This window comes from Peromyscus leucopus, chromosome 3 (genome assembly GCF_004664715.2).
Source record: "Peromyscus leucopus breed LL Stock chromosome 3, UCI_PerLeu_2.1, whole genome shotgun sequence".
Classification (NCBI taxonomy): domain Eukaryota; kingdom Metazoa; phylum Chordata; class Mammalia; order Rodentia; family Cricetidae; genus Peromyscus; species Peromyscus leucopus.
In genome coordinates, this window is record NC_051065.1 from 141,579,422 (window position 1) to 141,602,872 (window position 23,451).

Genomic DNA, 23,451 nt, shown 5'->3' on the forward strand with positions numbered 1-23,451 from the left:
TACTAGAAGATACTGCTTGCTACTACAGAAGAAAAGTAAACAACAACCCAGCAAAAAAGGTGACCTGTTTGCAAGATATTCTGGTACAAATAGTGACACAAAGCTGTGTGAATAACCAACCAATATCTGATTAAGGTTCACTCCATGAGATGGAACTCATACACAATGCTGCTTGATGACCAAGAACATGAGACTAGCTAGGCCAGAGACCTAGGGGAAAACCAAATACTAGTGTTGTGCTAAAAGACAGAACAGTAAAATGACTCATAAATGATATTCTGCTATATTCATAGATGAGCGTTTTGCTCAGCCATCATGAGGTAAATCTTTGCATCAGATGAGAACAAATACAGAGACCCACAACTGAACAATGTGCAGAGTGTGAGGGACCTTGGAACACTCAGTCCTAAACTGGATATTTCCATCAAATCTCTCCAGTCAGGCCTCAGGGAATTCTACAAAAGAGAAGACAAAAAGAGTGTAAGAGCCAGAGTAGATGGAGGACAACAAAGAATCAAGGCCTTCTGGACTCAACAGGGCTTGCTCACATATGCACTCACAGAGACTGTGTGGCAGCATGCGCAGGGCCTGCATGGGGCTACACCAGATAGAATCTAGAACTGAACGGAGAAGTGGACACATGACCTCCTCCCCAACCTGAAGGCTACCTCTAATTGGTGATTAGAAATTACCTTGTAAATGAAAATTTAATTTTCTCCAAGGGAGTCACACTGAGGAAACAAACCACTCTTAAGTAGGGCCCATGCCTAGCTGTTGAGGGCTAACATAAAACAAACTCCACAACACCTTTGGAGGGTATTTGTCTCATAATATTAAGTCAGGTTTCGTTTTTCTTGTTGTTGTTTTTTTTTTAATTTATAGGTACTTTTGCATATATATTATGGTTTCCAGTTTTGGCTTTTATGGAATTCCTGAGTGTAATAATGCCTGTATTTCTGCGTCTATATGCACTTACTGTGCTTTTTCTTTGGCTCTTTTTCTTCTTTGGTCTTTTATTTTTGTTATTATTTATTTGCTTTTGAATTATATTATATTGTATTATATTATATTACATTATAATAATTATATTTATTATATTAATTACCCCTTAGATGCCTGTTTGTTTTCTAAGGAGAGACAACTAGACTGTGGATTCAGAGGGGAGGATAGATGTGGACGAATTGGAAGAAGTAGAGGGAGGGGAAGCTGTAATCAGAATATATTATATGAAAAAGTATCTTTCAGTAAAAAAGAAAAACCCTCTAAGAAACTCTTGTAAGTGGAAGCTTGGTGGTTAATTTTCTCACCTTTCTAGAACACATAGCAGTTCTTGTGAGATACTCAGAAAATGACACACTACACAGCCCACTTAGTTGACCACTGTGTCTTTTCAACAAGAACACAAAGTGACCTACATTGTAAAGGTGTGATGAGAAAAACTGATTTCAAAATCATTCAAGTATGAGAATTTCCTGTTCAACCGTCAGCGACACCTTGGTGAGAAATCTCCTTTTCCACTCCTGACTCACTCTGAGCCTCACTGCGCAGCCTGCTCAGTTCACTGTCACTGTTGTCCTGGATTTCTGTGACTGACTTTTACCTTTTGGTGCTCAGCTACTACAGGCCTCCTGCGAACTCCACACTCATGCAGGAGACCTGGCTTTCTGGCAGCAGAGGGAGCTTGTCACTGCTCCCTTGTCTCCACCAGCCCAGTCAGTCGAGGGGACCCTGCACATGCTCATGTGGAACAACTGAGGCACAGCTCTGCTGCAGGGAATCAAACTGGGATGTGGATCCTCTAAACACCTCGGATAAATCCAAGTGCGTGGGACACACTGGAGGATTGTCTCAAGGTTCTGTCCTTGGTGTCTGTGGAGAGTCAGTCACCCACTTGTGTTTGTATTTGCTTACCAATATAATTAAACCTACAACCTCCAGAGACCTAATGATGATGTGGGGATTCTAAGTGTTGCAATTTGTGCTCTGTGTATCTTTGGCAAAAAACCGTATTGATTTATCCCAGAGGGCACAATTGAGAGCTTGACATGCCAATCTTCGTATTAACTGCTTTAAATGCTTTATGTTATATATATTTGAACTTTGATTTTAGAAGAATAAATAGAGCTATTAGATTCCAAATAATAATAATATTTTAACAGTCACATGTTACAAGGTTCAAGCCAGATTTAATTCTAGATTTTTTTTTTTTTTTTGTAACTATAACACATGAGTTCAAAGCCCAAGGTAAAATTAGATATTTCAACTGTGCGAAAGCTCCAGGTCTCAGGCTCCTCCTTTCATGACTACATTAGGATGTGTACCTTCTTAGGTAGAATCACCAAAGCACATGTCACTGGGCTGCAGAAGGAGTCATGAATCATCTGCTTAGAACTGAACATGCCTCAGGACCCAGGGAAGCAGCAGAAGAAACCAAGGGGCACTTGCAGCTCCATCTCAGTAACCCATCAGGAAATCAGCTGATGGAGTTCAGCCTTCAAAATGCTTCCCAGAAGCATGTCGAGATCAGCAGGCACTGCCACTGCAAAAGTAAGGCACTGGATGGACCTTTCAGTGTAACTGCTCTGGGGTGCCGGCTGGCATGCAGTCGGGAATGGGCTTCTTCCTGGGAGGAAAGGAAATCTTAACTTGGCCGATGGTGTTATGATTTAAGATGTGAGCACAGTTTTCATTCAGACATTGTTGCAAGAATATATGATCATTGTGTTCAAGGAAAATGCAATGATATTTCCTACAGACCAATTACAGCATTGAGGAGGGCCTGGGGGCTGTATTTCTTCTTCTGATCCTCCAAGTTCTCTTCTGTGTAAACCTTGTGAACATCTATGTCTGTTTTCTCTCTCATCACTTCCATTTATCTTTGCAGATTTTTTATCACCTCCAGAGAAGCTCATCTCTGGGATCCTGGGCATCATCTGGTTTGGCTTACTGGTCGCCTTGGTGATAACAACCAGAGTTGTCTCTCCATGTAAGCATGATTTTGAGAGATTATAAAGGATCTTTTTTCTTTAATAACAAAGCATCTTTCAATGCTCCTTCCTAGTAAGGAAAAATAGCTTTTATTTTCAAGTACATATGTGGATTAAATGTGGAATGGTTGTTCTAATTTTTTCAAAGTTATAAATAACAGGATACTATAATATGTTTGCTTATAAGTATAGCGATTATGACTTCATAATTCGACCACACAATTTAGAATACTTTACTGAGAAAAACAAATTAAGTTTTGAAAGTACCCTCTTCCAATTGGTTGTACTGTGAAGATGCTGAACTTTAGGATTTCATTGAACTAATTTTCTCCAAAGTTTTCACCATATTATTCATAATACAGTAATTGAAATTATATTCTATATTACTCTAACTCATATAGTACATAAATTTCAAACTAAGGGATTAAAATTGTTATGATTATTTAGATGTCAAATTTACTAAGAATTACTTTAACTCTCCACCTATTGATGCAAAGGAGAAGATCCATTGTACAAGTTCTGATGCTTGTACACATTATATGCTGTACCTAACTTAAGCCATGCAATGACAGTAATATATTTCTGGGAAGAGAATAATCTAGAGACATGAACAGTAAATTCTCATAATAAACATTAACGCATGATAATCCATTTTGTCATGAAATTAATAATCATGTAAAATAACCATGCAACCGTTTTGATAATTGTCTTAAGTTTTCTATTGACAAACTATGATGCCTCAGAAATGAATTCTGTCCTTTAGAATAGGGGTTGTATTCAGTGATTTTGAAGAAAACTTTGGGGAGAGAATTTGGTTTTGGTTTATATTCTTTATATGGACATATAAACTATGGACCAGAGCTTGAAGAACTGCTTGAGTGTGTTTGAATGTGCATTTTGTGTTTTATGAACCAGATTCTGGGGTGCATAGCTGTATTTTATACATGGATGTTCAAACCTATGCAAACATGTAAACTGATTTTCATTATTGAGTTCATATTGCTTCTATGAGGGGCAGGGGCTTAGTCCTGCCTCAACTTAGTATGCCAGACATTGTTGACTCTCCAAGGGAGGCCATAACCTCTCTGAGGAGTGAATGGGGATGGGGTTGGGTAGGGGCTGGAAATGGAAAGGGAGGGTGAACTGGGAAAGGTATGCAAAATGAAAAAAAAACTTTTTGTAAATAAATAAATTAAAAAATGTTTAGCAGAAAAAAGAACAAGCAGAAAGAACAGCAGCTTTTAATTTAAATTTTAAAGTTTATATTTGGATTAAATGTGGAATGGTTTTTGTCAATATCATGAATATCAGAGCAATTATATGAAATGTTTAATTTTGACTTTATTAATGATTTCATAACTCAACATAGTTTAGAACCTTGGAAACTCTTTATTTAGATACTGTTTTAAAAGAGATTTTTTACATAGGTTATATGATAAAAAATGTTGAAATTTGGTCTTTCATTAAAGTAGTTTTCACCATATTTTTTTTGACAATTTCAATTGTATTCCACTGTACCCCAATTAAAATAGCACATCAGCTTCAGACTAAGAAAATAAAATTGTTACAATATTTTAAAAGTTTATTTTCATAAGAATTATTTTAACTCTCCAGATCCTGAAGCAAAGGACCAGATCAACTCCTCCCTGACTAGAAACCAGAAAGATACACCTCTCTTGTCAAAGTTCTGATGCTTGTCTCATTATATTCTGTGTCTGACTAAAGCTATGCAAAGGTGACAATAGATTTCTAGGGAAAAAATCTAGAAACGTGAGCACTACATGTTCATCAGTAAATATTAATGATGATACCTTTTTTGTCCAATAAGAAATATTCAAATAAAATGACCAGAAAATTTTTTTATAATTGGCTTAATGCTCCTACTGGTAAACTATGGTAAGACAGAAATGAACTCACTGTCCTAGAATAGAGCTTATGTTCAGTGACTCTGAAAAATGTGTAGGGTAAAGACTTGTTTGTTTAGTTTAGATAGACAAATAAACACAGGACCATAGGGCAGAATCTTTTCTTTGTGTGCTTGAGTGTACATTTTGTATATATTTATCAGGCTCTAGGCTGTGTAGATACATATTTTACATGAATGTTTAAAACTAGGAAAATATTAATTTTCACTATTAAATTCATCTTTCTTCAGTACACTCTTGTGGTCATTGTTCAAAGGAGTGGATATCATATTCCCACAATTGTTATTATATTGGTATGGAGAAAAAAACTTGGAATGACAGTTTAGTGTCCTGCACTTCTAAAAACTCTACTCTGCTTTACATAGATAGTGAAGAGGAGCAGGTAAGAGTGGTCATGTGTCAATCATTGCTTGACATTACTTTCTGTCAGTGGGATGTGTGTAGACCTCATCCACATTCCTATACATGTTTCATGTATTTACAACTCTGTATAATGTTTCATTGTTTTATTTTACAATGTTTTATTTATATTTGTGTACTGGTGGTGAATATTTATTTCAAGATTCATTTGTTTATTTTGTGAAAGCCATTCTTGTACAAGTACATTTAGTCTGAAATAAACTTTGCCATTTTTTTTTACCATACACAAAAAAGTCTATACATGTATGATAGTTAATAGTGATCAGAAAGTGACTAGGTAGAGGTGATTATAGTCAGATAACTAAGCATGCATTTCCATTTCCTTCATGTCCCTTCCCTATGATTATTCTTATCAGGACTTCCTGTACAAAAACATTTTACTGACTTTTGCTATAGTTGGCCACACACTCCTTTGAATTTTATAAGACAGGGATCAGACATATATATACACTTTTACAGAGTCATCCTGTAACACAGTGGTTCTCAAACCATGGGTTGCAATTCCATTGACAGTGGAATGACCCTCTCAACAGGGGTCACCTAGGACCATAGGAAATATCAGATATTCACATTATGATTCCTAAGTAACAACATTAGAGTTATGAAGTCAACACAGAAATAATTGTATGGTTTTCAATCACTACAACATGAGGACTGTATTAAAGTGATGCAGCATTTGGAAGGTTGAGAACCACCACTATTACTCTTTCATGGTCTCAGAGCAAATCATTGATCCATTTTACTGCATTGATCTGCAGTTTGCTCAGTTTCACTGCCCTGTTATGTGAGCATAACATTCTAAAACCCACTCTATCTGGTGTTTCTGGAGGGAAGAAGTGAGTGTCACACCCTTAAAGACAGAGGCATTTACATGGCCATCTGTACTCACGGGATCCACTACACCAGCTCCACTCTGGTGTCTTTCAGCAAGTAGGAGAACCTCTTCATATGAACAATCAGCCCATTAGGTGCTTTCAGCCTCTCCCAGTGCTGCTGACCAGTCTCTCTTACACATGGAGGAGGGAGCTCACATAATCCACCTGCTGTTGCTTGGGTTCTGGAAGAGAACATGTAAGGACATTTCCTTCCATTGGACAAGGGAGACAGGATGTCCTGCCATTCTATAGTTCCTTATCTGCAGGTGTCATGCTCTTTCAGCTTTTTGTTTCAAGTCTTCAGAATTATTTGCTTGTGTCTTTTATTATTACTCCCCAAGTTTGTCCTTGTATTTATGATAGTAGCCAAGAGAAGCATTAATGCTACCTTCAGTAATCCACCCCTAAGGTGATATACAAGAGTGGAGGCTCAGCTACTTAATGATAATGTGGTACCCAGAAAACAAGAAATTTTGTCCACTGCATCAGTCATTTCTTCATAGTAAACCATAACCTTCCTTCTAAAACTGAACTGGGAGAAAGAGCAGAAAAATTGATTTGAGAACAGCACCTAGAGAATTTCATGCAGTGTTTCTGTAAATTTGTTTGAATCTCTGGTTTGTTTTTGTTGTTAGAATAAATGTCTATTAAGGTACATAAATCAGTTGTGAAATTTCCCACTAATAGAAGGACAAAATTTCTAACTATAAACATTTAAAAGTTAATTAAAAAGTCTAGATCAAAATTAAACACATATGTGAGTGTGTTGGCAGTGTAAGAAGTGTTCTCAACTTTAATATGTTGATTTGTGTTGGACAATAACTATGCTACAACAGAATACACATTGTTTAAAAAATAATAAGAGCCTTCATACTGATGAAAAATCCTTGTTTCTCTGGTAGGACTTTCTGCAATTGTTCTCACTGATCTCATGGACTGGAGACTTTAGGAAGAGCAGAAATCAACTAGAAGTTTGGAATAAAGACCCAACTTTGAAATCAAAGTAAGTTATCATGAACAATACAATAGATACACACATACAAAGAAAATCATACAAAGGAGAACTCAGAAGAGTGGTGTCAGTAAACTGAGTTGAATTATGTACAGGCAGAATGATCCTGACCTTCATTAACTGCTCATGTGAATCTGAAGAATGGGCTACTTGGCTTTCATAACAATCAGTCCTTACCATACTTTGCCAACTTGCATGAGATCCTTCTTTTACACTTGTTTATGAGATGAACTCATTTAGTAGATTATCCACATAAAGTATATCTGAATTTTGTGTTTGCCCCATTGCAGGAAAACAGAGTTTTCCCGTGTTGAACATAACTGTGTCATGCTGTCAGCTTCTGGCCTCACAACAGATGACTGTACAGCTTTACATACATATCTTTGTAAGCGTAATTTCAACAACTAAAACACCTGTACTTGGAGTCTGCCAGGTAATGTTATATTTCATAACCTGAAAATAGAATTACAGTTGTGTACATCTTAAAGTGAATTTTATTATTTGCATTAATAATGAATTTTTTAAAAATCATTGAAGTCTAGTAAACACAAAACAGTACGAATATTGCTTTTGTATCTGAATCTTTTTGCTCAAGATATTCTTTATAATATTATATTTTACAACAGATTGCTGTATTTCTGCAGAAGCATTGTCAAATTTTGAATTTACCCTTCAATGTGCTGTCACAGGACTTTGTAGAATTGCTTTGCTGGAAGCTGCAGATTACAAATTGAGTTTTCTTAGTTCAATTAGGTTACTCATTTATTAACTACATTTCTGTAGAGATGTACATACCCTTCTTCCTCCCCTCCCAGACCCTTCTTCCTCACATCCATTCCTCCTCCATTTCTATTCAGAAAAGGCAGATCTCCCTGGGATATCAACCAAACATGGCATATCAGGTTGAAATAACACTAGGCACCTTCCCTCATATTAAGGATGAATGAGGCAAGCAGTATGAAAAAAGGGTCCCAAAAGTAGACAAAAGTGTCAGAGTCCCACAAGAAGACCAAACTACACCCCTGTAACATATATGCAAAGGACCTAGGTCAGTCCCATGCAGGCTATCTGATTGTCGATTCAGTCTCAGTGATCCCTTATGAGTCCAGGTTAATTGATTCTATGGGTTTTTTTGGTGTGTGTGTGTGTGTGTGTGTGTGTGTGTGTGTGTGTGTGTGTGTGTGTGATGTCCTTGACCATTCTGGCTCCTATAATCCTTCTTCCCCTTCTCCAGAATGATTCACCAAGTTCCACCTAATATTTGGTTGTGAGTCTCTGCAACTCTTTCCATCAGTTGCTGGATGGGGGCTCTCTGATGTTGATGAGTACAGCAGAATATTATTAAGAATCATTTCATTGACATTTTTTGCCAGTCATGTTTGGTTCTATTTTAGATATCTTATTTTTTTGTTATTGTTTTTCTACATGAAGTTGAATGTTCTTCTTTCCAGGTCTGGAAAGAATTGTGTTGGAAGCAGTGTTCCTCCCTGCTTCTGCCTCAGTTCCTGCCCTGGCTTCCTTCAGTGATTGATGTGACCTGGAAGAATATAATGAAACAAATCCTTTCCTTACTTAGCTACTTTTGGTCAAATGTTTTATCACAACAACAGAAAAACCAACCAGAATGCCAGGCTTTCACTCCTCTCTTTAATTTTTACAAATCTATTGTGTTTCATGGTCCCAAGTATGAATTTTTGTTGAACCCAGACATCTGTTGAAACTTATTTTTACAGTGAGCTACAGTTCAAAGGTGTGGATATTTGAACTAGATTTTTGCATCTAGCTTCAGGATAAGAAGTGTTCACTCCACATCTCAGCCAATTAGATGCATCTAAGCTTCCCATATTATATAAGCTTATGAAAAATATATGATATTAACCTCTAAAGTACATTTACCTAAAGCATAATTCCTGACACCTCCTGCCACAGAGATGAAGAGATTACTATGAACTGAATAAGACTAAGGAATCCAAGGATAAGCACAAGAAATGAAGGGCAGTTGCAGCTACAATCCAGTGACTGCACAGGAAGTAGCCTGTCTAGAACTGTGTCCTCAAAGTGCTCCATAGAACCTTGAAGGAAATGACAATAATATCCATGGCTCAAATAAAATATGCATTTACCTTTCTGTGTGAGGATATGCACTTGAATGGTGAGCTCAAGTTCAGACTCATTCACGTGTGATAATCCAGCCTTAAAATTCGGTATAGTAAATATATATATATATACTGATATGCTACTAAATTATCTAGCTTTTTACAAAGCACTCATGGAGTAACACATTTATTTAAAATGCAAATGTCTATTCCAAAAAGAAATTAATTTGTGGATGTGGCATTTTGGTCCAAGGTTATGTTTTCTATTCCACGTGCATGTAACACCCTGTGGAGCTGTCTCCCTCCATCTTTCTCATTGTTTCCATTTCCCCTGCAGAGTTCCTGTTCCCTTCAGATGAACTTGTGGCTGGAATCCAAAGAATCATCTGCTCTCTCTAAATGTTCTACTAGGTGGTAACAAATATAGTTATTACTTGTAAGAATGTTTTTGGATGATTATAGGGGATGTTTTCATTATAACAGATGAAAGTTTCTGTATATATTTCTCTGTACATAGTCATCAGAGGACACATTTATTTTTGTATTTATGTAATTTTAAAATTTGTCAAATGTTTATTCTGAATTTACTAAAAGTACAATGATGTAAATATTGGGACGGCTGACAATGGTCCAGAGACAGCCCAAACTGGCCTACTCTGGTGATGGGATGCCCAAACACTCTAATTGTCGTGCTTGAAACCCCATCCAATGACTGAGGGATGTGGATGCAGAGATCCAAGGCTAGGCCCCGGGTGGAACTCCGGGAGTCTAATTAGCTAGAAAGAGGAGGGTTTATATGAGCGAGAATTGTTGAAACCAAGGTTGGATAAAGCACAGGGACAAATAGCCAAACGAATGGAAACACATGAACTATGAACCAATGGCTGAGGGGCCCCCAACTGGATCAGGCCCTCTGAATGGGTGAGACAGTGATTGGCTTGATCTGTTTGGGAGGCATCTAGGCAATGGGACAGGGTACTGTGCTCATTGCATGAGTTGGCTGTTTGAAACCTGGGGCTTATGCAGGGTCAATAGGCTCGGCCTGGGAGGAGGGGACTGGACCTGCCTGGACTGAGTCTACCAGGTTGATCTCAGTCCTTGGGGAAGGCTTTGACCTGGAGAAGGTGGAAATGGAGGGTAGGCAGTGGGGCGGGAGAGGGGAGAACAAGGGAATTCATGGCTGATAAGTAGAACTGAATTGTATTGTAAAATAAAAAAATAAAAAGAAGTGAAAAAAAAGAAATTCAAAAAAAGTACAATAATATAAATATTGCAAAGTGATTTTATGTCTATGTGTTATTTTGTAACTCAAAGACATGCTTCTTAAAATCCTTATAAATATGCTAATTAACATTTGTAAGTGGCTACAGTAACTATTGCAATTTGATCAGTTTTGAACTTTTAGAAATATTTAGATATTTATAATAATTTTTCCCCAAAGGTTCATTTCTATAATAATTTTCCACATAAATTAATTTTATTACATATTCTTATATTTTAACATAAAAAGATTTAAATGAAGAAATTAAAATTCAGATTTGTAGAAATATTAATTATTTCACACACCCTCTATATTTTCCAGCTATTGCAATTAAGAACAGAACATTGACCCTTCAACTAACCTCAGCAAAGTACACAATAATTTCCAAAGTTACAATATTTGCATAGGTGATCACATTTATTATGATCCTTCAAATAGGATCATAATAAAGGACACAAAACAAACCTGAAAATATTGAGATAATTCTTCTGTGTCACATAGGTGAGAATTTTTGATTTAGTTTATTTGCTACATAGTTATATTTGAATTTCTATCATTTAAAACTAAATATTCCAAACTCTGTCCCAGTTGTCGGCCAGCAGGCAGGGCACCTGGGACAGCCCCACCCCCCACGACCCCCCACTAGACCCTGCAATCTACATGCCCTGTCCCCATATCCATCCATCTGAGAAACCAGCCACTTCCTGAGGCACAGAAAACAAACCGCTAGCTCTCACTGGAACAAGAGTAACCTCCTGAGACAGGGAATCTACCATCCCTCATTAGACCAAGAGTGCCTTTCTGAGATGTAGAATCTGCCACTTCTTATTGGACCAAGAGAGGCTTCCTGAAACACAGAATCTGTCAGCTATGACTGGACCAAAAGCCCTGATAAGACCAAGAGTGACTCTGTGAGTCACAGAATCAACAAGATTGGGTTGACCCAAGAGCAGCTCCCTAAGACACAGACACAACAAGTACAAAGTGGACCAATAGCAACTCGCTCAGACACAGGCACCTCTTATACCTATTAGAGGATGAGATGGGCAGACATAAGGCAAAATTACATACAACAACATAAAGAACAATACAGCATCACCAGAACCTAGCCCTCCTCCAACAGTAAGACCTGAACATCACAATGTAGAAAAATCAGAAGAAAGTGGCCTTAAGAATAGCATCATAAAGATGCTAGAGGCCTTTCAATAAAAAATGAAATTGAGGAAAAGACAAACTAAAAATTGGAAGAAATCAATAAATCCCTTCAAGAAAGCCAAGAAAACCATGAAAAAGCAATTAAACATGTGAGGGAAACAGTTCAAGACCTGAAAGGGGAAATAGAAACAATGAAGAAGACACAAACAGAGGGAATGCTGGTAATAGAAAAGTCTGAGTAAATGAACAGGAAAAATAGATGCAAGTATACCCAAGAGAATACAAGAGATGGAAGAGGGAATCTCTGGTGTAGAGGATACAATAGAGGAAATAGATTCATCAATCAAAGAAAATACCAAAGCCAAAAAAGTCATAACACAAAACATCCAGGAAATCTGCGACACCATGAAAAGGCCAAATCTAAGAATAATAGGGATAAAAAAAGGAGAAGAACCTGGGCGGTGGTGGCACACACCTTTAATCCCAGCACTTGGGAGGCAGAGGCAGGCTGATATTTGTGAGTTCAAGGCCAGCCTGTTTTTTACAGAGCGAGATCCAGAAAAGGCGCAAAACTACACAGAGAAACCCTGTCTCCAAAAAACCAAAAAAAAAAAAAAAAAGAAAGAAAAAGAAAGAAAGAAAGAAAAAGGAGAAGAATACCAACTCAAAGGCACAGAAAATATATTCAACAAGATCATAAAAGAAAACTTCCCAACTTAAAGAAGGAAATACCTATGAAGCTACAAGAAGCCTATAGAACACCAAACAGACTAGATCTCCCCAAAAATTCCCCTGGCCACATAAAAATTAAACAAATAAACATCCAGAATAAAGAAAGAATATTAAGAGCAGCAAAGGAAAAAGGCCAAGTGACTTAAAAAGGCAGACCCATCAGAATAATACCTGATTTCTCAATGGAGACTTTAAAAGCCAAAAGGACTTGGATAGATATAGTGCAAACACTAAGAGACCATGGATGTCAGCCTAGACTAATATAGCCAGCAAAACTTTCAATCACCATAGATGGAGTGAACAAGACATTCCAAGACAAAACCAGATTTAAACAATACCTATCCACAAATCCAGCCCAGTAGAAAGCACTAGAAGGAAAATTCCAACCTAAGAAAGTCAGATATACCCAGAAAAACACAGGCAATAAACAACCCCATAGCAGTAAATCCCAAAGGAGAGAAATACACACACACTACCACCAAAAGATAACAGGAACTAACAATCACTGGTCATTAATATCCCTTAATATCAATAGACTTAATTCACAGGCTGACAGAATGGATGCAAATACAGGACCCATCTTTCTGCTGCATACAAGAAACACACCTCAGTTTCAAGACAGACACTATTTCAGAATAAAAGGCTGAGAAAACTCTTACCAATCAAATGGTCTTAAAAAGCAAGCTGGTGTAGCTATCCTAATATCCAACAAAATAGACTTCAAACTAAAGTCAATCAAAAGAGATCAAGAAGAACATTACATACTCATCACAGGAAAGATCCACCAAGATGAAATTTCAATTCTGAATGTTTATGCCCCAAACACAAGGGCACCCACATATATAAAAGAAAGATTATGAAAGCTTTAATCACACATAAAACCCCACACATTAATAGTGGAAGACTTCAACACTCCACTCTCACCACTGGACAGATCTACCAAATTGAAACTTAACAGAGAAATAGGGGGCTTAACTGATGTTATGACTCAAATGGACTTAATAGATATCTACAGGACATTCCATCCTAACAAAAAAGAATATACCTTCTTCTCAGCACCCCATGGAACCTTCTTTAAAATTGATGACATACTCAGTCACAAAGCAAACCTCAAAAGATACAAAAAAAATGGGAATAGCCTCCTATATTCTATCAGACCACCATGGTTTAAAGTTATATTTCAACAACAAAAAATACAGAAAGCCTACAATTCCATGGAAATTAAATAGCTTAGCTGAATAACCAATGGGTCATGGAAGAAATAAAGAAAGAAATTAAAGACTTCCTAGAGATCAATGAAAATGAATATAATACATACCCAAACTTATGGGACACTATGAAAGCAATGCAAAGAGGAAAATTCATAGCACTAAATGCCCACATAAAGAAGTTGGAGAAATCTCACACTAGTGACTTAACAGCATACCTGAAAGCTCTAGAACAAAAAGAAGCAAAGTCTCCCAGGAGGAATAGACATCAGGAAATGATCAAATTGAGAGATGAAATCAATAAAATAGAAACAAAGAGAACAATACAAAGAATCAATGAAACAAAGAGTTGCTTCTTTGAGAAAATCAACAAGATAGACAATCCAGACTTATCCAGACTAACAAAAAGGTAGAAAGAGAGCATCCAAATTAGCAATATCAGAAATGAAAAGGGAGACATAACAACTGACAATGAGGAAATTCAGAGAATCATCAGGTCATACTTCAGAAATCTGTACTTCACAAAAGTGGAAAAGTCAAAAAAAGTGGATAATTTTCTGGATAGGTACCACATACCTAAGTTAAATGAAGACTATATGAACTATTAAAATAGACCAATAACCCCTAAGGAAATAGAAACAGCCATTAAAAGTCTCCCAACCAAAAAAAGCCCAGGACCAGATGGTTTCAATTCAGAATTCTACCAGATCTTCAAAGAAGAGTTTATACCAATACTCTTTAAATTGTTCCACACAATAGAAACAGAAGGAACAATACCAAACTCCTTCTATGAGACTACAGTTACTTTGCTTCCCAAGCCAAAGATGCAACAAAGAAAGAGAATCTTCTTACAGACCAATCTCCCTCATGAACATTGATGCAAAAATACTCAATAAAATATTGACAAACAGACTCCAAGAACACATCAAAACAATTATCCACCATGATCAAGTAGGCTTCATCCCAGAGATGCAAAGTTGTGGATATAGTTCTGTATAAATAAAAGTCTGATTGGCCAGTGGCCAGTGGCCAGGCAAAAAGTATAGGCGGGACAAGGAGAGAGGAGAATTCTGGGAAGTGGAAGGCTGGGTGAGGGAGACACTGCCAGCCACTGCCATGACAAGCAGCATGTGAAGATGCCGGTAAGTCACGAGGACATGGCAAGGTATAGATATACAGAAATGGATTAATTGAAGGTATAAGAACAGTTAGCAAGAAGACTGCCACGACCATACAGTTTGTAAGCAATATAAGTCTCAGTGTACTTGGTTGGGTCTGAGCGGCTGTGGGACTGGCGGGTGACAGAGATTTATCCTGATTGTGGGCCAGGCAGGAAAACTCTAACTATAGTTGGTTCAACATACAAAAGTTCATCAATGTAATATACCATATAAACAAACTGAAAGGAAAAAACACATAATCATCTCATTGGATGCTGAAAAAGCCTTTGATAAATACTAACACCCCTTCATGATAAAGGTCTTTGAGAGATCAGGAATACAGGGAACATACCTAAACATAATAAAGGCAATTTATAGCAAGTCTATAGCCAACATCAAAGTAAATAGAAACCCAAAGTGATTCCACTAAAATCAGGAACAAGACAAGGCTGTCTGCTCTTCCCATATTTACTCAATACAGTACTTGAAGTTCTAGCTAGAGCAATAAGACAACAAAAGGAGATAAAGGGGATACAAATTGGATAGGAAGAAGTCAAATTTTCACTATTTGCAGATGACATGATAGTATACATAAGTGACTGTAAAAATTTGACCAACGAATTCTTACAGCTGATAAACACCTTCAGTAATGTGTCAGAATGCAAGATTAACTAAAAAAAAAAATCAGTAGCCCTCCTATATCCAAAGACAAGCGGGCTCAGAAAGAAATCAAAGAAACATCACCCTTTATAATAGCCACAAATAATATAAAATAACTTGGAGTAACTCTAACTAAGCAAGCAAAGGACCTGTATGACAAGAACTTTAAGTCCCTGAAGAAAAAAATTGAAGAAGATATCAGAAAATGGAAAGATCTCCCATGTTCATGGATAGGTAGGATTAACATAGTAAAAATGGCAATCTTACCAAAAGAAATCTACAGGTTCAATGCAATCCCCATCAAAATCCCAACACAATTCTTCACAGACCTGCAAAGAACAATACTTAAATTTATATGAAAAAAACAAAAAACCCATGATAGCCAAAAGAATCCTGTAAAATGAAACAACCTCTGGAGGCACCACCATCCCTGACTTCAAGCTCTACTATAGAGCTACAGTAATAAAAACAGCTTGGTACTAGCATAAAAACTGACATGTAGACCAATGGGACCGAACTGATGACCCTTACATTAATCCACATATGTATAAACACCTAATTTTTGAAAAAGAAGCCCAAACTGGACTACGGAAAAAAGAAAACATCTTCAACAAATTGGGCTGGCATAGCTGCATATCAACATGTAGACGATTGCAAATAGATCCATATCTGTCACTGGGCACAAAACTTAAATCCAAGTGGATCAAAGATCTCAACATAAATCCAGTTACTCTGAACCTGATAGAAGAGAAAATAGGAAGTAGTTTTGAATGCATTGACACCAGAGATCACTTCCTAAATAAAACACCAGTAGCACAGACACTGAGAGCAACAATTAATAAATGGGACCTTTTGAAACTGAGAAGCTTTTGCAGGACAAAGGACACTGTCAATAAGACAAAATGACAGCCTACAGAATGGGAAAAGATCTTCGCCAACCCCACGACTAACAGAGGGCTGATACCCAGAATATACAAAGAACCTAAGAAACTAGACATCAAAATACCAAACAGTCCCATTAAAAAATGGGCTATAGAGATAAACAGAGAATTCTCAACATAAGAAGCTAAGATGGCTGAAAGACATTTAAGAAATTGCTCAACATCCTTAGTCATCAGGGAAATGCAAATTAAAATGACTCCGAGATACCATCTTACACCTGTCAAAATGGCTAAAATCAAAAACCCTGAAGACAGCTTGGAGACAGTTGGAGAGGATGTGGAACAAGGGGAACACTCCTCCACTGTTGGTGGGAATGCAAACTTGTACAGCCACTTTGGAAATCAGTATGGTGCTTTCTCAGAAAATTGGGAATCAATCTCCCTCAAGACCCAGCTATAACATTTTTGGGTATATACCAAAGGAATGCTCAATCATACCACAAGGACACATGCTTAACTATGTTCATAGCAGCATTATTTGTAATAGCCAGTACCTGGAAACAACATAGATGCCCTTCAACTGAAGAATGGATAAAGAAAATGTGGTACATATACACAATGCTGTACTACTCAGCAGAGAAAAATAATGGCATCATGAGGTTTGTAGGCAAATGCATGGAACTAGAAAATATCATCCTGAGTGAGGTAATCCAGACTCAGAAAGACAAACATGGTATGTACTCACTCATAACTGGATACTAGATGTAAAGCAAAGGATAACCCGACTGCAACTCACAGCTCCAGGGAGGCTAGCAAGTAAAGAGGACCCTAGGAAAGACACAGGGATCACCCCAAAACAGAGAAATGGATGAGATCTACATAAGCAAACTGGAGGTGAGGGGGGTAATAGAGGGCAAGGATCAGGGAGAAGAGAGCTTAGGGGAGCAGGAGGTCCCAGCTGCATCAGGAACAGATTGGGAAAACAGAGAAGGAGATACCACTATAAATGAAGATACCATGGGTATAGGAAGAATCAGAGTGCTGGAGAGGTCCCCAGGAATCTACAAAGATGACTCCACTATAGACTACTGGCAATGGTCAAGAGGAAGCCTGAGCTGACCTACTCTGGTGATCAGATGACTGAACACCCTAACAGTCATGATACAACTCTCATCCAGTGACTGATGGTAGCAGATGTAAAAATCCATGGCCAAGCCCCAGGCAGAGTTCCAGGACTCCAGTCAACAAGAGAGAGAGGAGGGATCATATGAGCAAGAGATATAGAGACCATGATTGGAAAAAGTTCAGAGACAAGTAGCCAAACTAATGGAAACACATGAACTGAGAACCAATACCATGGAACTGGACTAGGCCCTCTGGATAAGTGAGACAGTTGATGAGCTTGAACAGTTTGGGGGGCCCCCAGGCAGTGAGACCTGAACCTGTCCTTAGTGCATGAGCCAGCTTTTTTGGAACCTGGGGCCTATGCAGGGACACTTTGCTCAGCCTTGGTGCAGGGAGGAGGGGATTGGACCTGCCCCAACTGAAGGTACCAGGCTCTGTTGACTTCCCAGGGGAGAACTTGCCTTGGAGGTGGGAATGGGGGGTGGGGGTGGAAGGCTGGGGGGTTGGAGGAGGGAGGACAGGGGAATCCATGGTTGATATGTAAAATGAATAGAAAATCTCCTAATTAAAAAAAAAAACTAAATTTTCCTTTTAAAATATAGACAGTTACATTAAGAGTAAATGGTTGAATAATATAAGTACTTATCTAATATTCTGTCATACTGACACAGTGCAACATTGATAATATTCAATAGTATTTTACCCACTAAACATAATTATTGTCATTAAAGGAATTCTAAACAAAAGTTTGTTTTTAAAAATGAAACAAAATGTAGCCACTTCAAGACTTTTAAAAAAAATGTTACATGACATTTTTGTGGGTTTTGCATAAGTCATTAGAACTTGAAAAATGTATTGATTACACTAACGTCAACTTAATCTCAGTTGATAATGTTACTATGAGTTTTAAAATGTTTTCATGACTTTTCCATGATATGTGTGATACAATATGGCTATGAGGAGGAAAATATATATGATATAATTTATACTGGGTGTAGCAGCCTCCAGCAGAGAAAGAGAGAGAGAGATTTAAAAATATGCCCAAGGAAACACCCAAACAACTCTAGCTATTGCTAAAGCTACTGATGGCTTTCTACACATGGACAGTGAGGCTTTATTGCTGAAAACAACACATACACACTCACTGAATGTGAAGAAGTTGGGCTGGTTCCTATGTAGAGACTTCATGTCTACTAACTACTGTTTATGATACTAGAAGATACTGCTTGCTACTACAGAAGAAAAGTAAACAACAACCCAGCAAAAAAGGTGACCTGTTTGCAAGATATTCTGGTGCAAATAGTGACACAAAGCTGTGCAAATAACCAACCAATATCTGATTAAGGTTCACTCCATGAGATGGAACTCATACACAATGCTGCTTGATGACCAAGAACATGAGACTAGCTAGGCCAGAGACCTAGGGGGAAACCAAACACTAGTGTTGTGCTAAAAGACAGAACAGTAAAATGACTCATAAATGACATTCTGCTATACTCATAGATGAGCGTTTTGCTCAGCCATCATGAGGTAATCTCTTTGTATCAGATGAGAACAAATACAGAGACCCACATCTGGACAATGTGCAGAGTGTGAGAGACCTTGGAACACTCAGTCCTAAACTGGATATTTCCATCAGATCTCTCCAGTCAGGCCTCAGGGAATTCTACAAAAGAGAAGACAAAAAGAGTGTAAGAGCCAGAGTAGATGGAGGACAACAAAGAATCAAGGCCTTCTGGACTCAACAGGGCTTGCTCACATATGCACTCACAGAGACTGTGTGGCAGTATGCGCAGGGCCTGCATGGGGCTACACCAGATAGAATCCTAGAACTGAACGGAGAAGTGGACACATGACCCCCTCCCCAACCCGAAGGCTACCTCTAATTGGTGATTAGAAATTACCTTGCAAATGAAAATTTAATTTTCTCCCAGGGAGTCACACTGAGGAAACAAACCACTCTTAAGTAGGGCCCATGCCTAGCTGTTGAGGGCTAACATAAAACAAACTCCACAGCACTTTGGAGGGTATTTGTCTCATAATATTAAGTCAGGTTTCGTTTTCTTGTTTTTTTTTTTTAATTTATAGGTCCTTTTGCATATATATTATGGTTTACAGTTTGGGGTTTTTATGGAATTCCTGTGTGCAATAATGTGTGTATCTCTGCGTCTATATGCACTTATTGTGCATTTTCTTTGGCTCTTTTTCTTCTTTGGTCTTTTATTTCTCTAGTGATTAATTTGATTTTGATTTATATTATATTGTATTATATTATTACATTATATTATATTACATTACATTATACTATATTATATTACATTATATATCATATCATATCATATCATATCATATTATATTAATTACCCCTTAGATGCCTGTTTGTTTTCTAAGGAGAGACAACTAGACTGTGGATTCAGAGGGGAGGGTAGATGTGGAAGAATTGGAAGGTGTAGAGGGAGGGGAAGCTGTAATCAGAATATATTATATGAAAAAGTCTCTTTCAGTAGAAAAGAAAAACCCTCTAAGAAACTCCTGTAAGTGGAAGCTTGGTGATTAATTTTCTCACCTTTCTAGAACACATAGCATTCTTGTGAGATACTCAGAAAATGACACACCACACAACACACTTAGTTGACCACTATGTCCTTTCAACAAGAACCCAAAGTGACCTACATTGTTAAGGTGTGATGAGAAAAACTGATTTCAAAATCATTCAAGTATGAGAATTTCCTGTTCAACCGTCAGCGACACCTTAGTGAGAAATCTCCTTTTCCACTCCTGACTCACTCTGAGCCTCACTGCGCAGCCTGCTCAGTTCACTGTCACTGTTGTCCTGGATTTCTGTGACTGACTTTTACCTTTTGGTGCTCAGCTACTACAGGCCTCCTGTGAACTCCACACTCATGCAGGAGACCTGGCTTTCTGGCAGCAGAGGGAGCTTGTCACTGCTCCCTTGTCTCCACCAGCCCAGTCAGTCGAGGGGACCCTGCACATGCTCATGTGGAACAACTGAGGCACAGCTCTGCTGCAGGGAATCAAACTGGGATGTGGATCCTCTAAACACCTTGGATAAATCCAAGTGCGTGGGACACACTGGAGGACTGTCTCAAGGTTCTGTCCTTGGTGTCTGTGGAGAGTCAGTCACCCACTTGTGTTTGTATTTCTTTATCAATATAATTAAACCTACAGCCACCAGAGAACTGATGATGATGTGGGGATTCTAAGTGTTCCAATTGTGCTCTGTGTATCTTTGGTGAAAACTGTATTGATTTATCCCAGAGGGCACAGATTGAGAGCTTGGAATGCCAATCTGCATATTAACTGCTTTACATGCTTTATGTTATATATACTTGAACTTAGATTTTAGAAGAATAAATAGAGGTATTAGATTCCAAACAATAATAACATTTTAATAGTCACATGTTATAAGGCTCAAAGCCAGAATTAATTCTAGATTTATTTTTTTAACAATAACACATGAGTTCAATGCCCAAGGTAAAATTAGGTATTTCAACTGTACAAAAGCTCCAGTTCTCCAGGCTCCTCCTTTCGTGATTGCATCAGGATGTGTAGCTTCTTAAGTAGAATCACCATAGCACATGTCACTGGGCTGTACTGTCAGTCATGAGTCATTTGCTCAGAACTGAAAATGCCTCAGGATCCAGGGAAGCAGCAAGGGAAACCCAAGGCCACTCACAGCTCCATTTCAGTAACCCATCAGGAAATCAGCTGATGGAGTTCAGCCTTCAAAATGCTTCCCAGAAGCATGTCGAGATCAGCAGGCACTGCCACTGCAAAAGTAAGGCACTGGATGGACCTTTCAGTGTAACTGCTCTGGGGTGCCGGCTGGCATGCAGTCGGGAATGGGCTTCTTCCTGGGAGGAAAGGAAACCTTAACTTGGCCCATGGTGTTATAATTTAAGATGTGAGCACAGTTTTCATTCAGATATTGTTGTAAGAATGTATGACCATTGTGTTCACTGAAAATGCAATGATATTGTCTACAGACCAATTACAACATAGAGGAGGGCCTGGGGGCTGTGTTTCTTCTGATTCTCTGAGTTCTCTTCTGTGTAAACCCTGAGAATATCTGTGTCTGTTTTCTCTCTCATCACTTCCACTTCTCTTTGCAGATTTTTTATCACCTCCAGAGAAGCTCATCTCTGGGATCCTGGGCATCATCTGGTTTGCCTTATTAGTCGCCTTGGTGATAACAACCAGAGTTGTCTTTCCATGTAAGCATGATTTTGAGAGATTATAAAGGAGCTTTCCTCTTTAATAACAAAGCATCTTTCAATGCTCCTTCCTAGTAAGAAAAAATTTCTTTTACTTTCAAGTACATATGTGGATAAATGTGGGATGGTTGTTCTAATTTTTTCAAAGTTATAAATAACAGGGTATTATAATATGTTTGCTTTTAAGTATAGCGGTTATGACTTTATAATTCAACAACACAATTTAGAATACTTTACTATGAAAAACAAATTAAGCTTTGAAAGTGTTCCCTTCCAATTGGTTGTACTGTGAAAATGCTGAACTTTAGGTTTTCATTGAACTAATTTTCTCCAAAGTTTTCACTATATTATTCATAATACAGTAATTGCAATTTTATTCTATATTACTCTAATTCAAATAGTACATAAATTTCAAACTAAGAGATTAAATTGTTATGATTATTTAGATGTCAAATTTACTAAGAATTACTTTAACTCTCCAGCTATTGAAGAAAAGGAGAAGATACACTTCTTCCTGATTACAAGTCAAAAAGGAACACCTCGATTGTACAAGTTCTGATGCTTGTACACATTATATGCTGTGCCTAACTTAAGCCATGTGATGACAGTAATATAGTTCTGGGAAGAGAATAATCTAGAGACATGAACAGTAAATTCTCATAATAAACATTAATGGATGATAATCCCTTTTGTCATGAAATAAATAATCATGTAAGATAACTATGCAACAGTTTTGATAATTGGCTTAAGTTTTCTATTGACAAACTATGATGCCTCAGAAATGAATTCTGTCTTTTAGAATAGAGGTTGTATTCAGTGATTTTGAAGAAAAATTTGGAGAGAGAATTTGGTTTGGGTTTATATTCTTTATATGCACATATAAACTATGGACCTGAGCTTGATGAACTGCTTGAGTGTATTTGAATGTGCATTTTGTGTTTTACGAACCAGATTCTGGGGTGCATAGCTGTATTTTATACATGGATGTTCAAACCTATGCAAACATGTAAACTGATTTTCATTATTAAGTTCATATTGCTTCTATGAGGGGGAGGGTCTTGGTCCTGCCTCAACTTAGTATGCCAGACATTGTTGACTCTCCAAGGGAGGCCATAACCTCTCTGAGGAGTGAATGGGGATGGGCTGGAGAAGGGTTGGGAATGGAAAGGGAGGGGGAACTAGGATAGCTATGTAAAATGAAAAAAAAAAACTTTTGTAAATAAATTAAAAAATGTTTAGCAGAAAAAAAGAACAAGCAGAAAGAACAGCAGCTTTTAATTTAAATTTTAAAGTTTATATTTGGATTAAATGTGGAATGGTTATTATGTTTTTGTCAATATCATGAATATCAGAGCAATTATATGAAATGTTTAATTTTGACTTTATCAATGATTTCATAACTCAACATAGTTTAGAACCTTGGAAACTATTTCCTTAGATACTGTTTTGAAAGTGATTTTTACATAGGTTATATGATAAAAAATGTTGAAATTTGGTCTTTCATTAAAGTAGTTTTCACCATATTTTTTTTTGACAATTTCAATTGTATTCCACTGTACCCCAATTAAAATAGTACATCAGCTTCAAACTAAGAAACCAAAATTGTTACAATATTTTAAATATTTATTTTCATAAGAATTATTTTAACTCTCCAGATCCTGAAGCAAAGGACCAGATCAACTCCTCCCTGACTAGAAACCAGAAAGGTACACCTCTCTT

The 23,451-nt window shown here is 37.5% G+C and overlaps 2 protein-coding genes across 2 annotated transcripts in view; both read left to right on the plus strand.

Moving 5' to 3' along the window:
* LOC114701457 overlaps window positions 1-23,451 on the plus strand; it is a 61,825-nt gene that overhangs the window by 26,394 nt on the left and 11,980 nt on the right. Inside the window, exons 7-10 of the mRNA XM_037204323.1 lie at window positions 2,885-2,986; window positions 21,120-21,296; window positions 21,631-21,732; window positions 23,388-23,438. Of these exons, the coding sequence (XP_037060218.1) occupies window positions 2,885-2,986; window positions 21,120-21,296; window positions 21,631-21,732; window positions 23,388-23,438 (432 nt within the window). The remainder of the gene's footprint in view (window positions 1-2,884; window positions 2,987-21,119; window positions 21,297-21,630; window positions 21,733-23,387; window positions 23,439-23,451) is intronic.
* Window positions 1,406-9,755, plus strand: LOC119087657 (NKG2-A/NKG2-B type II integral membrane protein-like). The gene is made up of 7 exons (XM_037204076.1): window positions 1,406-1,821; window positions 2,330-2,547; window positions 2,885-2,986; window positions 5,143-5,294; window positions 7,110-7,210; window positions 7,510-7,652; window positions 9,653-9,755. The coding sequence occupies exons 2-6, from the start codon at window positions 2,373-2,375 to the stop codon at window positions 7,625-7,627; spliced, it is 648 nt and encodes a 215-aa protein (XP_037059971.1). The 5' UTR covers window positions 1,406-1,821; window positions 2,330-2,372; the 3' UTR covers window positions 7,628-7,652; window positions 9,653-9,755.